At 36.3% G+C, this 17,503-nt stretch overlaps 1 protein-coding gene across 3 annotated transcripts in view; it reads left to right on the plus strand.

Moving 5' to 3' along the window:
- The first annotated feature begins 8,208 nt into the window (after positions 1 to 8,208).
- The window catches only part of ORC5 (origin recognition complex subunit 5), an 83,437-nt gene continuing 74,142 nt past the window's right edge, over positions 8,209 to 17,503 (plus strand). For all 3 annotated transcript variants that reach the window (XM_074268425.1, XM_074268426.1, XM_074268427.1), the window contains exons 1-4: positions 8,209 to 8,467; positions 11,566 to 11,658; positions 15,097 to 15,297; positions 16,035 to 16,109. In XM_074268425.1, coding sequence (XP_074124526.1) covers positions 8,396 to 8,467; positions 11,566 to 11,658; positions 15,097 to 15,297; positions 16,035 to 16,109 — 441 coding nt within the window. In that variant the 5' untranslated portion in view covers positions 8,209 to 8,395. The remainder of the gene's footprint in view (positions 8,468 to 11,565; positions 11,659 to 15,096; positions 15,298 to 16,034; positions 16,110 to 17,503) is intronic.

A 17,503-nucleotide genomic window follows, 5' to 3' on the forward strand; every position in this document is an offset into this window, starting at 1 on the left:
AATTGCTTTTTGTTCAGACTCTTTCACAGAGTACTTTACTAATTCTACCCAGGCATTGTTGTCTATCACTTGCCTTAAGTCCTTAACTTGATTACAAAATTTCCTAAGAGATCTATGGCTATTACATGCATAACCACTTACTCTTTGATCTGCATTTTCTAAATGTCTAGCCCTTGTTGCAAAACAAGCATTATTCCAAATTGGACAAGCAGTTCCATAAAACCTCTTTCTCTATTAGGACACAATTGTATCTACTAGTCAAGCCTCTACAATTCTATAATTTGACAAGTATCAAACTGAATTGTTTGCAATATCCTTTCCCAGTAATATTAACCCAAATCTTAACCTGATGTCCTCATCCTAAATATTATTACAGCAGTAGAATACCATTAATCTTACTTAATCTTCCTCCTTCACAAGATTGATGTACTCCTTATAGGGGATTTACAGAGACACTGGGTAATTTGGGGACTATTCAACAACTACTTCCAGTTCCTTCTCAAACAAATGGGGCCCAAAGTTTTTTGGGGAATGGGGCAGTGATCTCATTTTCTGAAACTACTTCTTTCTGAGAATGGAACTTGAGCTGGGATATACTACAGTATCTCATTTGAAGGGGCTTGAACTGATTGAAGATCCTGTGAACTGAGTCATACTCCTGAAGTTGGTCAATACAGCTATCTAGTGCTGATCATTTGAAAGAGAATTGCTCAAAGCCTAAAGGAAAACAAACCTAAGAAAACTAGAGGAGAACAAGTACAAAGAGCAGAATCCTCATTCTTGGGAGGTATGCTTATACCTTCCCTGAAGATTATGTAGTTAGGCAGCATCTCTCTTTTAGAGACTACATTATAAATAAAAGTGGCTTTCCCATTGATGAAACAAAATATATTATAAATTACATCTCTCTAAGAAAACTTAAGTTCACTAAAAGCCTCTTCTCTAAACCATATAAAAGATATTTCAGCTTCAATTTCAATAATCAATAACAAATCCCACAGACAGTTTTATCAATTGTTTTTACGTTTACATAAGGTCCTTAAAGGACCTTATTTCATATAGCCACATCTAGCAACAGATAGATGACCCAGTCAAAATACTCATTTACCTAATTATAAGATATAATGACTACATATTTTCAGATCAAAAAAAACAAAATATTACATACTTGATCTGTGCTTATGACTTCTATTGACCACTTACTCTGATTATAGAAATTTGCTGTAAGAGGAAAAAGCAGGGGCATGATTATAATAGCATCAAAACTGATCCTTCCAAGGCTCAGCCTGAGAGCACAGTTGACAACTAATCATTTAGTAACAATCCTACTTTATTCAGTTCAGCTCTCAAATAGTGGATTATTAACATAATTCATCAGATAATCATTCCCAAATTCAAAACTCAAAAAAATAACAGTTATAATCCCAAGAGATTTCATCTCAATTGTAAATTTCACTAATCAGGTTTTAAATCCCCAATGATCCTCAAACTTTTTAAATAGGGGGTCAGTTCACTGTCCCTCAGACTGTTGGAGGGCCAGACTATGGTAAAAACAAAAACTCACACTCTGTCTCCGCCCTTCAGACCATTGCCATACATAACCCCGTGGGCCCCATAAACTTCCTCAGAGGGCCGCATTTGGCCCGAGGGCCGTAGTTTGAGAGCTTCTGTCCTAAACTATCCCATGTGCCTATAGAGTAGAAAGCTATAGATCATATTCATTAAACAATGAGACTGATGAGGGGAGCCCTGAAATTCTCTCTCTCTCTCTCTCTCTCTCTCTCTCTCTCTCTCTCTCTCTCTCTCTTCTCTCTCCAAATTTGGCGGGGAAAGCTTAGGAAACTCTTCCCTGAGAGACCCACCCCAGGGAATTAAGATAGAGATTTCATTCTGTTATCTAGGTGTGAAATAGTTGAATTGAGGACCACTCCTACTTAGCCAGAGCTGGAGATGAGATTTCTATCCAACTCATTTAAATGGAAAATTTCTATTCAATTCCAAAAATGTTCTAATTCAAACTGCCCCCCCCAGCCTCCAGCCAAAGTTTCAACTACAAAAAGAGGCAACTTGGGGTTCATTCCTTGCAGAGGATCTAATCATGCCAAGGATATTCTCTCTCCCTTGGCATAGCTGCAACACCCTGCCTGCTGAAAAGACATTCTCTTTTCAGCATTACTCCTTCTTTATCTCTCTCACCTATTTTCCTAACAGGACCCAGCTACCTCTCTGTTGCGATTTCTCTGCTAGAGGATTTATCTGCTACCTTGCCACTAAGGAAGTCAGTTTCCTAAGCAAAAGCTGACTTCCTAGTGCCAATAAACTTCTTTTGCCAGTTTAACTTTTCAGGTTCATAAATTTATTTTCGAAGGATCTGCACCGACCAGAAGGGGGTTCCTACCACTCTCTGCCCTGTGACGACCCTCATCAAGACCATGATACACTTAATAAATATTAGATATTTGCTGAATGGATTTTGAAATAATGACTTTCAAAGAATTTGCAGCTAAACAAAAATCTAACAAATTTCTCTTAGAAGTTCCTGGCATTGCTAAGCAGTTGAACCCTTGATATAGTATCACAAATGACTTTGCCTTAAACCACAGACTTGAAAAATAAAAACATTCAGTTATTAACACCAAGTAAATGTAAGCTATTCCTTTAAACAAAAGAAGCAATTAATGCTAAAGTAATTTCATTTAACCAGAAAGGGGTGGGGTGGCAGAAGTTGGGGGGGGGGTGAGGTCCAGTAAGTGGGTTTGTTTTTCATTTCTAAGAATTAGCCACCCAATGAGCAAAGGGTGTTCAAAACCTTCAATTTCTCAAACCAACTTCCTTTCCCCTTTCCCCTTCCCCCATGCTACATGGTGTCTCTCCTAATTCTACTATGCTTTCCGCTCTCCTTTCCAAAAACTAATTCTTTTGGAGTGCTAAGTCCCTTTCAGTGTTTAGCCTGCCAGCTAAGGGCAATCTCACTGGGTGTTTCCTTTCTCCTGGCAAATGACAAGTTCCATCAAGAAACTTGCCCTTTCCTTCATTGATTATTAAAACTCCTTTCTATGCTCTCACACTTTATTTCTTATGTACCATTTTTTGGTATCTATTCTTCTATTCTATCCCTTCATTTTAGGGGCCTAGAACCACATCTTTTGGTGCCAGCCAAAATATTCTGCTCCTCTCTGCTGTGACTTCCAATATCTCTCCTCCCTCCCCCCCCCCCCTCCTCTCTCTCTCTCTCTCTCTCTCTCTTCTCTCTTCTCTCTCTCTCTCTCTCTCTCTCTCTTTCTCTGTTTCTTTTTTTAGGAGATACAAACATGTGACCTCTTTAGGCAAATTATCAAAGATCTTTGTCTTAATAACCATAATCAAATTAAATACAGGTTTAAACTTCTAGTAGCTATACTACAATATTAATGCACACAATATTTCTAAAATCTTATTCCCAAATACATCAATTGAAAGTAATTCTACATTTAAACATTATAATTTAGGTCACATTTTTTGAGAAAACTTTTCTTTCCCCTCAAAAACTCCATTCTTCCACTACCTGAAATCTCTGAAATGGCAGTAAACTATTTGAGACCTGAAATAAAAATTGCCCCTTGGAGCAAAATGGCAATAGCTCCTCATTCTCTACCCCCTTAAATTTTGTATTTTTCTCTATGAAATATTGTATTGGGAAGGGGGGGGGGAGAATTTTAAAGTGTAAAATAGATTTCCCTAGATTTCCCCAAACCACTTGGAAATAGACTACACTTTTTACAGAATCCAGAGTCAACTGAGAAATTGGAACTCTGGGGATTGGGGAACATAGGGACCCATCTAGAGAGAAACTGAGGCTAACTTCCAAAGCATGGGGTTTTTAGGGGAACTTTCTGTTCTTTGGAGAAGCTAGACTGGACATAACTCCACACACACAGCAGTTCTGGTGTCAGTCCCTCAGTCCCCTCTAGGGAGAGAAGCTTGAAAGCTTAAGAAAAATTCAGGTTACTTTGCATTGAGATGCACAAAACAAGCACTTTTAAATCCCCAAATGGTCATTTCTTTTACTTTATAATTAAGCTTACTGAGAAAAACATAAAACAAAAAGCACAGACTCACATTCATACACAAACTACTTTTAAGTTTCTTAAGTGCTACATAGGTGCTTTCTTCAGATTGAAAGGCTCCTTAGTATTTACCTTTTTACTTTTTGACAAATTTAACTTTTGACAAATCCAGTCTTTAGATCAATACTTAGACCACATAGTACCTCTTCCTAGATCATGTCCTCCCCATATGGAGTAATAGTATTTTATCATTTTTTCTTATTTTTCAGTGTTTCATGCTTTGTTACTGAATTTGGCACAAGCCAATTATGGAGGGGTAGCCCCCTTCCCTTAGTCACTTAGAGGGTCTTACTAGGTGCTACCCCTTTCCCAGGGCCCCCTTTGAGCTTTTATATGTAGATTATATGTCTATATCTTGGGTGACTATTCCTCTCAGTGACAACTGGGCTCTCTCTCTTAGTCTGTCAAGAGTTTCTTTTGGTTTCTGCTCTGGGAAATCCATCTCTTCAAGTTCCAACTTTCTCACAATGAGATCTCGCTATCAAATCCAAAGACTATCAGGGCAGCTCAAAAGATACCTGAATTTGGAAGTGATATGTGTGAGAGAGAGAGAGAGAGAGAGAGAGAGAGAGAGAGAGAGAGAGAGAGAGAGAGAGAGAGACAGAGACAGAGAGACAGAGAGAGACAGAGACAGAGAGAGAGAGAGAGAGAGAGAGAGAGAGAGAGAGAGAGAGAGAGAGAGAGAGGAGAGAGAGTGTAGAACACAAATCCCAGATGAGCCCCCAGAAAACTGTGTGGGGCAGCAACCAGTAGCCCAAAATAATTCAAAATCACATTCTCAGAGCCAGAGCAGAAAGCAGTTTATTCAGTTCCTTCAAGAAAAGGGTTTCACCTTCAGGGAGGCAAAGCACAGGCAGCAAAGCATGGGTTTTTACCTAAAAACAATATTTTTGTTTTTAAACAATTTTTATTTCATCTGGGACCACCAGGTGTTCCTGATTTTATACTAGGACTCACAGTCTATCATAGGAATCCACTCTGTGCTCAAGGTGCAAGAACAGGGGAACTATAGATTACAAAACAATTTGTGTGAGATTAAGCATGTATACAAACATGAGTGGGGGGATTTCTTGGAACTGTAGCCCTAAATTATGGCAGGGGTCAGTTTTCTGAGAAGGCCTCATGTCCAATCTATTTAATACCATGTATTGTTCTCAAAATCAACCAGCTTTGTTTTTACTTCCTTGTTGGCTTTCTTTTTGTTCTCTGCTGTGCACTTTTACTTATTTTTTCCTCTCTTTTCTACCCTAAAGAAGGCTACAATTAAGCAAAAATACACATAAATACATATATGTATATATAAATATACATACACAAATATATGCATAGATATCTATAAACATAAACATATACAATCATACACATATATGTAAGACCATGCTATGTTTATTTCCACCTGCCATCTTCTTGAGGTTCAAAGGAGACTCCAAAAGGTTGGGATTGCAGACCAATGTTGTGAAGTATCTCAAAAGAAGTTACAGGCTTGAACCCATCTCTAAGTGAAGGTGAAAAGCTAATTATAATTTTAGTAGGCTAAGTTCCAAAAGGATTTAGCAAAGAACCAGGAGTAAGAAGATAAATTTATAGGAAAAGATAGAGAGATTTAATTCTTCATGTCACTGATATGTTAATTTTACAGCTTAGAGGTAGAACTGAGGAGTGGTCTGGTATGCACCTCAATACTAGATTTCATGATTTAGAGGTGGGATTGAGTAGTAGTTTGGTATACATCTCACCATTTGTCTCAGAAACCGTTATCATTGAATAACAAATCTGGCAGTCAGCAATATTTATAGGACTACACTATAGTATTCCTAAGACTAGGAGCCTAGGATCATTGACAAACAGATTGGCAAAACAATAGCTAAATTGGGAGGGGGGCCCTCAGGATTATTGCAATTATCTTGAAGCTGCACCCCATCAATTTATTTCTTTTTATTTAAGAGGATGGATATCATTTTTCTCCATTGTTCTAAGTCTTTCCAAGTTTTTTCTAAATCAATCACAGCAGTATTCCAACCTAATTACATCCTACCTGAGAGATTATCAAAATGCAATTTTTTGCATTCCTTTTGTTCTTGGCTACATATCTTTTAATTATTTAAGAAAATTTTAATTTAAATAATTGAAATTATTCTTTTTACACTTCAATAATGCTCGCCCTCATAGTTTAAGGTTTGATCCTGCTGAATCTATTTTCTTTATAAAATCTTTTTTACCTTTTGGTCTTCCAAATGAACTTTGTTGTCTTTTTTCTAACTCAGAAAAATAATGTTTTTAGTAATTTAACTGAGTTGACAATGAATTTAATTTATTGAATTTAGATCTGTTAGGTAAAATTCTGAAGCAGAGGCTTCTTCTTCATCTAGATGTCCCTTGGGTTTGTTGTTCTGCAGAATTAGCCTGGGGGTGTTTATACTTCATTCAGACTGAACCTCCACCCCTAGAGGTCAGATCTTTGCTCCGGTCTTAAATTTTCTTAGGAGGATCACTGCTTTACTCCATGCTTATTCCTCTGAGTTCAGTCTTTCTTGTAAAGAAAATTTGGAGAGCCATTTTCTGGCCTACTCCACCATCATCGCATCTTACACTACAAATCAGTATTAGAATATTTCGGTATTGCAAAAAACAAATTATACTCAAATTAAAGCTCTTTACTTAATGGGGTAACGTGACTGACATTTGGAATGGTGTTGAACTCTGTCTCTACAAGGATGGATGCTTTCAGTAATTAAGTTTTCTTAATTGTAGCAATTATGGGGAAAAACTCAAGTGGGGCTAAGTTTCCTCAAAAACATAATTATCCCTTTGCTTTACCATCTTCTTTTAGGATTAACAACCTCATCTCTGATGTTAGCTGTTTTACCACCTCTTTAATGTTACACCAATAATAATGGCAGCTGTGACCTAGAACTTTCCATATTCTCTCGTTGATTTCCATCATATCCCTGTGAGACAGGCGCTATCGTCTCCATTTTACAGATGGAGAAGCCGAGGCTCAGGAATTTACCCCGTGCCCCACAATCTTACAGGCAGTGACGTAACCCACTTAATACGGTAATTCAAACACCACTGCCAGCCTTTCACACATTATACCCACAACTCTCTTCCTCTTGATCCATAAAGTAACAATTTACCAGCGCTGGCCAGTTGAGCTGTCCTCCTCTTACAGAGAAATGTTGAGCTCAGAATGAAGAACGAGAGGTATTTGGCCAATAAGAGTATTTGTATGGCATTAGGAAGTTTGGGGTTAGTTTTTTTGTTCGTTTATTTACTTTTTAAGTTTTTTGACTGGTAACCGGACAGGCAGAGTATTTCTTTTCTACTTTTTTCACTGATGGTTCCCCCATGTCTCGGATGCGTTCACCCCCTGCTACAGTAAAAAGGGACAAAACATGCATCTATTACATGTTATTATTATTGTGTTAACTATATGCCAGGCACTGTGCTACACACATACACACAACTTTATATGTAATTTACTAGTCTTTCAGGATGGCGTATTATATACATTCACAACTTGTGTATACCACACGTATGGGCTCTATATACACACACAGATATGAAAACAGAGATATCCATACACATTTATGTAAGTAACACAAAAAAGCACAGGCGCCTACATAAGTATACGTAATTTTTATTTACATATTTACATTTGCATATTTATTTACATATTTACATTTACATATAATTTCTATTACCGTGTGTATATCGATATTAAACTGGCCCCCGTTCATTCAGTAGGAATCTGAGACAGAAGCCGGGGCCATCAGGGGCAGAGCTACCACACGCGGCAAACTTTTCCCAAACCCCAACTGCCCCGGCTCGATTCCCGCCCCTGCCTCTTTTCCTGGAGGAGCCGCAGGTCCAGGAGGACCCGCAGAGGCACTATTTCCGGCAAGCTGGAGACTGAGGGATGTCCCTACGGCTCTCCCTCTGGATGACCGGGGCGATCTTGGCCCTCTCCTTTGTCTCTCTTCCAGGACCCGCCTCCACATCTGTCTTGGGAAGAACCACAAACCCCTCGGGAAGCGGTGTCTGCCAGGTCCCGCCCCGCGTCGAACGGTGACGCCGGCGTGGTGACGTAGGACGTCGACGTAGCGGCGTCCGGCCGTAGAGGCTGCTGAAGCTGGGAAAGGTTGGACCGGGGCTTTTTAAGCGTCGAGCGGATGCTCAACTGGACTTTCGGGTCTGTGTGGCGGTCTTTTGGGTGAGCTGGTTAAAACCTCTTAAAGCAGCCGCTGCTCTTTCCTCTCGGGCTCCGGTTGTTGTCACTCTCGGCTGCGATGTTTCCTTTGGAGAACGCGGTGCTTTGTCGCGAGTCCCAAGTGTCTACTTTGATGGCCTTGTTCGGAGAGGTATTGTTCGCTGAATGTTTACTTAAACTTTAATTTCCAGACTTTTTTTTTGTTGTTGAGACAATTGTTAAGTGACTTGCCCAGGGTCACCCAGCCAGGACGTGTTGTGTCTGAGGCACGTTTGAACTCAGGTCCTCCTGACTCCAGAGCTGGTGCTCTATCCCCTGCACCACCTGGCTGCTCCTTTCAGGCGTTTCTTTGGCCTTTTTATCTTTTTATTTTTTACTTGGCGGAATGAATAGCGCTCTGGAGTTAGAGTTAGGAAGACCCAAATTCAGAATCTGCCCAAGACTTCTAGCTCTGTGATGGGCATATTGCTCGAGCTTTCAGCCTCAGTTTCCTTACCTGTTAAATTAAAAAAAAAAAAAAAAGAGAGGGGGGGAGGGGATATCGCAGGATTACTGTGAGGGTCGAATGACACCATGCAGCGTTTCTTATTTTCTTCTCTTACCGTCCCTTCCTCTTTCACCCGCACACCCACCGGTTTCCCAAACTGAAGTCAGAAATTCTGAGGAAAATCTTACCACAGTTGGACTAGGTTAAGGAAATAGATTTTGGGAAAACATTTTTTTTTTCTAGAGCTTTTGAAAGCCTCGACTTCCAAAGTGTAAAGCCTGCAGGGAACCGCAGCAGCTCTGCAAAGCACTTCGGCAAACTGCAGTTCTCTGCTGGGAGCTCTAGCTGCAAGGAATTATTACCAGGAATCTTTGTGAAAAGTTGAATTTATTTGTTGGGGTGAAGCACGAAACAACTTGCCGGGTGAACCCCGTCTGAGGCGTGGGTATATTTGGGAGGCGTTCTGTACTTTTATTCACGGTTCAATTAGGGCAGGTGGTCGGATGAGGCAAATGAGGCGCAGGGAAGCTGTGTTTCAAGTGTAGGAATCCAGAAACTTGCTCCCTAAAATACTTCACCATTTCCTACCAGAGCAGTGAGGTGAAAGACCCGCTGGCCAGAGGAAGACCTTTAGAGGCTTGGCAAACGTTCCGCCCCTCCATCCACCGCGACCACCTAGCCCCAGCAAATCTTGGGGAAGGAAAAATAATTATTATTTTATAATTATAATTATAAAATATAATTTTATTATAATATAAAGTGAAACACGCTAATATATCAGATAATTTTCTACTTCGTTTTATTGTTACTCAACATGTGGTCATCATACTTGATTCATAGAATGTCATATTTGGAAGGGATACTTTTACACAATTTCCCCTGTACAATATCCACTACTGTCTCTGAATATTGATTAGGTGTTGTGGAAAAACTATTGACAGCCAAGAAGACATGGGTTTCAGTCCCAGCCCTGCCAGTAATATGTATGATACTGGTCATCATTTAGCCTCTGGGTCCTGTTTCTTTTTCTTTTTCTTTTCTTTTTTTTTTTTTTTGCTGAGGCAATTGGGGTTAAGTGACTTGCCCAGGGTCACACAGCTAGGAAGTATCTGAGACCAGATTTGAACTCTGGTCCTCCTGACTTCAGGGCTGGTGCTCTATCCATTACACCAACTAGCTGCCGCTCCCACCCCCCTGCTTCTGTAGTTGCAAAAATGGAGTCCAGATTTAGGTGATTCCTCTAGGTAACCTTTTGTCGTTAACATTTGATTAAACATCCAGTGATGGAGAATTAAAATATCACAAAGCAGCCCATTCTATTTTTATAATCTCTGATTGTTCTCCTTGTATTGAAACAAAAGTTTTCCTCTCTTTGACATCCACTCATTAGTCTAAGACCTGCCTTGTGGGGCCACACAGAATTCTTAACCTCTGGCCTTGGACACAGTAGGTTCTTTAATAAATTCTTGTAGAATTGAAATTATGGCTGCAGTGCAGTACTACAAGATAATATTTGATTTATTTAATAAATAATTTGATTTAGCCAAAGTAATTATACAAACAATACATGCTCTAGAGTTTCAGAGAATGAGATCTCTAGGCTGTGCTTAAGTAGAATTTGAATGTGGAGAAGCTGTTCCATAGAAGTGCAATATTGGTTCTACTCTGAAATCCTCAAACAGACAGTACACATTGAATATATCAAGAAGCACATGTATATTGAAAAATGCCATATGATTTTTAATTTGTTGAAAATCAATTGATCGTATAAGATTTTAATGTTTAGCAGTTATCTTGATATGTTACTCTAATAATTAGCACATAGCTATTCTAAGTAGCCTATATAAAGGGTATCTAGGGAGTACAATAGATGGAGTGCCAGACCTGAAATCAACAAGACTCATCTTCCTGAGTTCAGATCTGGTCTCAGACACTAGCTGGGTGACCCTGGACAAGTCCCTTAACTGTTTGCCTTAGTGTCTATAAAATGAACTGGAGAAGGAAATGGCAAATTACTCCATTATTTTTATCAAGAAAATCCCAAATAAGTTCACAAAAAGTCAGACATGACTGAAACAATTGAAAAAACAAGCTATAAACCAAGTATCAATTAAAAAAAAAATTTTTTTTTAAAGATCAACTTCATCTTAACTGAGATGTAATCTGTCCTGGGACATGTTTTTGATTTAACTGCTGGGTAACTTTCATTAAATGTTTATTGATAAACACCTAGCTGTTTATTGATAAACACCTAGCTGTGTCCCTGGGCAAGTCATTTAACCCCAATTATCTCAGGAAAAAAAAAAGTTTATTGATGATCACAAGAATATTCTACCTACCTAATTTCTTAAAGGAGGAATATTTATAGTGTTGATTATATGAGTAGAAATCACTGAAAATATTTATATGTTTCCTGAGTAGCTACTATTTCTATGAGTTGTTAAGAGGAGCACATAGACATTAAAAATATATATTTGTTGAGTTGAATATTATAAACAGATTTTATCACTGACTTGCTTTAGAAGTATCTGGGCTGACAAATAAAATAGTCTTTCCTTTGGATGGTGCCTTAGACCTGGTGGCCTCTTAAAATCCCTCTTAGGGATTTTTCATTTTTATTCAGCAACAAAGCATTTGCTCTTTTTGTTGCAGTGTTTTGAACTGATAAGAAAAAATAAGCTAAATATAAGTTTGGTAAAGTTAAAGTTCAGTGTATTTGTAAATTTTGTAAATGTAAACTGATCATTACTTTTCTCCCTTAGCGTCATCATTTTAGCTTCCCATCCATTTTTATTTATGGACATACAGCTAGTGGAAAGACCTATGTGATGAAAACTTTGATGAAAACTTCAGAGGTAAGAGTAATATTATACTCATAAGTAGATTTAAAAGGTTAATAACATGTGGAGGGAGAAAATAACTACTGATTTGCTTTAAAAATAAACATATCTTATGTTTGGTGTTATAATTGAAAATTTTGTGTTATAACCTCTCTAGTAACTAGATAAATAACTATTAAACCCTATTGTATCAGATTTGCCGTTTTGACTTTTTCCAGAGGCAGGAACATTTTATATAGTATCTTCAATGAGTCCTTCTTAGAATGTGCCAAGAATAAAATATATAAATAAAATCATTTTAGGTTGGGATATATAGAAGATTTTAGAAAGTAGGCTACATCCCATTACTGTCTACTGCTATCATGAGAATGTGTCACTTTGAATATTTGTGAAATTGGTAGCAAAATGTGAATAACAATGTTATCTTTTCATTGTTGCCCTCTATTTCCAAAGGCAGAGAGCTGCTTCTGTAACTATTTCATTCCTTGAAAGAAGTATCCTGGCTACAAAAGACTGAGAAGTTATCAGAAGGATAGTGCCTCAAGAACTAATGATTCTTTATGAATACAGAAAAATAATTGGTACCTGCAGGTTATATTTTATAACCTACCACTTCTTGAAGCATGTGTAGAGAATGTAACTATATGGTTACTTTCTTATTAAGCTAATTAATTTTTAATGAAAACAATATTGCTCATTCAATGTAAGAACTTTTAAGTAGATCTTATTAGGCTTGTGTCTGAAAATATAATTTTCAGATTCTTCATTTTTATATATTCTAAGTAACTTACATAAAATATAGAGGAAATTGAAATATTTTCTATAATAGTTTAAATATAAACTGTGTAACCATTGAATTTCAGTGTTCTATAATGGTAATACAGTGTAAATTGTCTAAAATAAAAATATCAAAATTTACCATTTGAATTCTAATTTGTAATATAGAATTAGTTTAAATGCTTCAAAATTATTTTTAAAAACAGTAAATATATATAGCATTTATATCTGGTGATCTACAAAGGCAGTTTGGTACAGTGGATCAAGCTCTGGGTTTGGAGTTAAAAAGATATGAGTTCAACTACTTCTCAAACATAAGTGACTGTGTGATCTTGGGCAAGTCATTTTTACCTCTGTTCCTCAGGATTATCCCTACTACTAATTCATAATTTATAATTCATCGTTTTTTTATCTATTTTGGTCTAAAGAATTTCCTTATTTACAAATTAACAGATAATTTGCATAATAACATCATCTCATATCCATGTTATAGTTTGCTAATATGATAATATTCATTATTTTAACTGTTTCTAGTTAATAAGTTTAAATAATAAGTCCTAAAAGTCTAGTAAATAGGATAGAGAGAAGAATTTAAAATGTTTAGATATAAAATATTTTAAGTTCACTTGTTTCAATCTTCCAAATCTTGCCTCCTTTTCAGCTAACTCTTGCATTTTTGGTTTTTCTTCCTATCCATAGTCTTTACTTTTAAATAATTAATATTCATCATTTGTAACTTATTATATCTGCTGCTTTTCATAAAATTCCTAATATAAATACTTGGGTTTTTAAAATCTTTATTTTATTAAAATTTTTTTTTTATTATTATAACTTTTTATTGACAGAACATATGCTTGGGTAATTTTTTACGACATCATCCCTTGGACTTACTTCTGTTCCGACTTTTCCCTTCCCTCCCTCCATCCCCTCCCCTAGATGGCAAGCAGTCTTATACATGTTAAATATGTTATAGTATAGTCTAGATACAATATATGTATGCAGAACCATACAGTTTTCTTGTTGCACAAGAAGAATTGGATTCAGAAGGTAAAATAATCAGGGAAGAAAAACAAAAATGCAAACAGTTTACACTCATTTCCCAGTGTTACTTCTCTGGGTGTAGCTGATTCTGTCCATCATTGATCAACTGGAACTGAATTAGATCTTCTCTTTGTCGAAAATATCCACTTCCATCAGAATATATCCTCATACAGTATTGTTGTTGAAGTGTATAATGATCTCCTGGTTCTGCTCATTTCACTTAGCATCAGTTCATGTAAGTCTTTCCAAGGCTCTCTGTATTCATCCTGCTGGTCATTTCTTACAGAACAATAATATTCCCTAACATTCATATACCACAATTTACCCAACTATTCTTCAATTGATGGGTATCCATTCGTTTTCCAGTTTCTAGCCACTACAAAAAGGGCTGCCACCAACATTTTGGCACATACAGGTCCCTTTCCCTTCTTTAATATTTCTTTGGGATAAAAGCCCAGTAGTAGTACTGCTGGATCAAAGGGTATGCACAGTTTGATTACATTTTGGGCATAATTCCAGATTGCTCTCCAGAATGGTTGGATTCCTTCATAACTACACCAACAATGCATCAATGTCCCAATGTCCTGCATCCCCTCCAACATTCATCATTATTATTTTCCTGTCGTCTTAGCCAATCTGACAGGTATGTAGTGGTATCTCAGAATTTTTTTATTTATATTTTTATAAATATTCCTGAATTACATTTAGAATTTTTCTTTGAAGTTCTGTTGTTGATGTCTTATAGCACATACTTCTGTAATCTATGCCAGAAAATTGCAAGCTTTAGAAGGTCCAACAAAACTGGAAAAGCTTTAAGTTTAGATCAGCAGTAGAATATATAAGGGCTAATTCAGAGAGGTTCATCAAAGTGGCCACAGGGTTCTTGAATTTCTTAGCCAAGTAACTCTTTCAGAATAACTACCAACTGTGGGGGGGTTCTATCTTTTGGTTAAAATAAATCCTGAAATAGTTTGTTTCAATAGGCTTGACTTATATTTGGAACATAATAGCTTAACTTTTTATTAACTTTTATTATATTTTTTTCTTATTTAAAAAAAAGCCATTTACACATAAATGAAACAAATGAAACAAAACCATATGACAGTAACCTTCTCTATATCATTCTACATCAATGAGTGCTTTCTTTACCCTCCTCTATAAGGATGGAACTTTGCATCATGTTCTTTCAAACTACTCATTTTACTTTTATGTTTCATCATAAGAAATTTATGTAAAGGTAGACCCCAAACCCAACCAAGTACATGGTCTTGTGTTTATTTCCAAACTTTATGACATGGCCTTTTGCTTTTAGAACCATAGAATGTTAGAATAGGGAGGGATAATGGAGACCATCTAGCTCAAACTCCTCATTTTACAAATAAGACACTTTAATTATCAAAGTGACTTACCCAAGACCACACTGCATATTAGTGCCAAAACTGGGACTATAGCTCAAGCTTTCACTTGACCACAAGTTATTAAAATTATTATTGTTTTAAGGAATTGGGTGTTTCAATAACTATACAGATTGTTAAACAAATAAGACTGATGATTGGTTTTGTAACAACTTCTAGTTGGAAAAAAGTTGAATTGTCAAACTTGTTTACTTATTGTTTATTTTCTTTCTTATTTTAGCTTCCACATGTTATTGTGAACTGTGTTGAATGTTTTACATCAAGGATACTGTTGGAGCACATTTTAAATCAATTGAATTGTCTCACTCCTTCAAAAGATGAATGTACCTCTCATATAGCCTGTGATTCATTTAATGATTTTGTTCGTTTGTTTAAAAAAGTGACTCAAGACCAGGGTGTAGATGATCAGACTGTATATATTGTAAGTAATTTAACTATGTTCTTTATTTTTTTTTAATGATCCTTTTATTAGGGTTACTTTTAGGTTTCAACATTAATTTTTATGTGTATTTCTGTATGGATTTATAAGTTATATGTATAAAATGCCAACAAATAAGGGTGTGTGGGTGTGTATGTGAGAGAAAGGGAGAGAGAGAGAGAGTGTTGAGTAGCGAAAAAGCACTAACAACTAAAGTGAGACACAGAAATGGCTTTCTGAAGTAGGTGGTACATGAGGTGAGTAGGGTATGAATTCTAGAGATATAGAATCATTTGTGCAAAAGAATAAATATAGAATTTGAACTGGTTTAGAGAATACAAAGTTTGCTGGTTTGACTAGAAGATAGAGGGCTTCAAAAGGCAGAAATATGAAATAATTCAGGAAAAGTAAATGATAGGCAGTTTGTGAAGAGTTATAAATGACTGAGCTGAATTTTATATTTTGTTCTGGAGGTACAAGGGAGCCAGTGAAGATTTGTGTCAGGAGTGACATGGTTAGAATTGTGTTTTCATAAAAAAGCTTTGTTAGTTGTGCAGAGCTTGGCTTGGAAGAGGATATTTGATACTGAACTAGAAGTAGAAGTTGTTCTTTGAGAACCTAAGGTGTAAATTATAGGACCATAATGAAAAGATTAGATCACTGTGCTACATAGTTTTGATAGTCTAAGTTGATTTTTACTCTGCTCAAATTTATTACGTTTAAAATTTTTTTCTTTTAAGGTGCTGGATAAAGCAGAATATTTAAGGGAAATGGAAGCAAATTTACTACCTGCATTTCTTAGGTTACAGGAATTGGTAAGTGATTAAGTAAAATAGAAGTGGGTCTTATTTCAGGAAAATGTTAAATGAAAATTTAGATTTACAAAATAGGGAAATTGAAGTTATTACAAAAAAATTGGATCAGTTTCACTTGTGCTAACACATAGTTTTTCAAGTACACATTTCAGAAAAGAATACTTAAAACATTTTGGATTTGTGTCTACTTAGAACATTTTACTTTTAATTAATATTTTGACATGAATTCTTATCTTCTCTTTTGTATCCTTATTTCTGCCAGTATTGATATTTTATAAAGCATACACCACATGTTAATTGAATATAATAATTTATCACTTTGAACTCTTAAATACTATTTAATGAAAGCAAAATGCTTAAGATAAATGCAGCATCTAGTTTGAAAGTGAAATAGACTTAATATTGTTGGGCAAAGAGCCTCTCTGAGACACTTAGGTAATATAAAATAGTTCCATTAAAAGTGTTGCATATAAATGAGTTGGATGTTCAAGCCATGGCTATCACACTAAGTTGTCCTGAATGCTTTTCCCAGAAATCTCTTGTGGTGGGGAAAGGATATTTCTTCAGAACTGACTTACCCAGAAAACCTCAGAAAAGCACTTTGATCCCTCTACAAGTCTTCCCTTCAGTTTTTTACTGTTCATGTATGAAATTGATTTCATTATCTACTATTTTTCTTTATTATATTGAAAATACTAACATAGTATATCTTTACCTTCCTGTTGTACATAGAGTTTTCCTTGTGTCTTATCTGTCTATTCTGTTCCCCTTTGCCCTTGAGGTATGCCCAGTGATTTTCTGCTTTCTAAACCTTTTCCTCTATGAAAATTTATCTCATGTTATCATTTATATACTTTGATTAAAACCCATTCATATTATTGTGTTACCTCTCCAAATTCTATTTATGTTTTTAAAGACTTTAAATATAATTGGAAGTATTATTTTCTGGTAAAGGAATTTTGAATAGTAACAGGTAAGGGGAGGTTTTGAGGAAGAGATAAGAGATTAGGGATAGACAGCATAGGCATTTGTTCAGGCTACACTGAGAAAGGGAATAGAATTTTCACCTCTGGGGAAAAATATAAGGTAATTTGTTTTAGTATTAATTGGGGCCTTTTCAATGCTTACTTTAAACTGCTTACTCCAGTGACTAAGGCTGGGGGATGAGGTTGATTTCAAAGAGACCTAATTTTTTTCATCTCAAGCCCTATTCTGCTTTTGAGGAGAAACCTTAAAGTTGCTGGAATTCTTTTCTATCCATGTTAATGTATGTGATGGAAGATTTCCCATCATCACTGCTTGCTGGTAGCCTTGAGACTTGGAGTCTGATCTCTCTGATCATACCACTGATCTTTTCTTTTGTCTTTCTTAGTTTTAACATATTGTTGTTCCAT

Source organism: Sminthopsis crassicaudata, chromosome 5, assembly GCF_048593235.1.
Source record: "Sminthopsis crassicaudata isolate SCR6 chromosome 5, ASM4859323v1, whole genome shotgun sequence".
NCBI classification, from domain to species: Eukaryota; Metazoa; Chordata; class Mammalia; order Dasyuromorphia; family Dasyuridae; genus Sminthopsis; species Sminthopsis crassicaudata.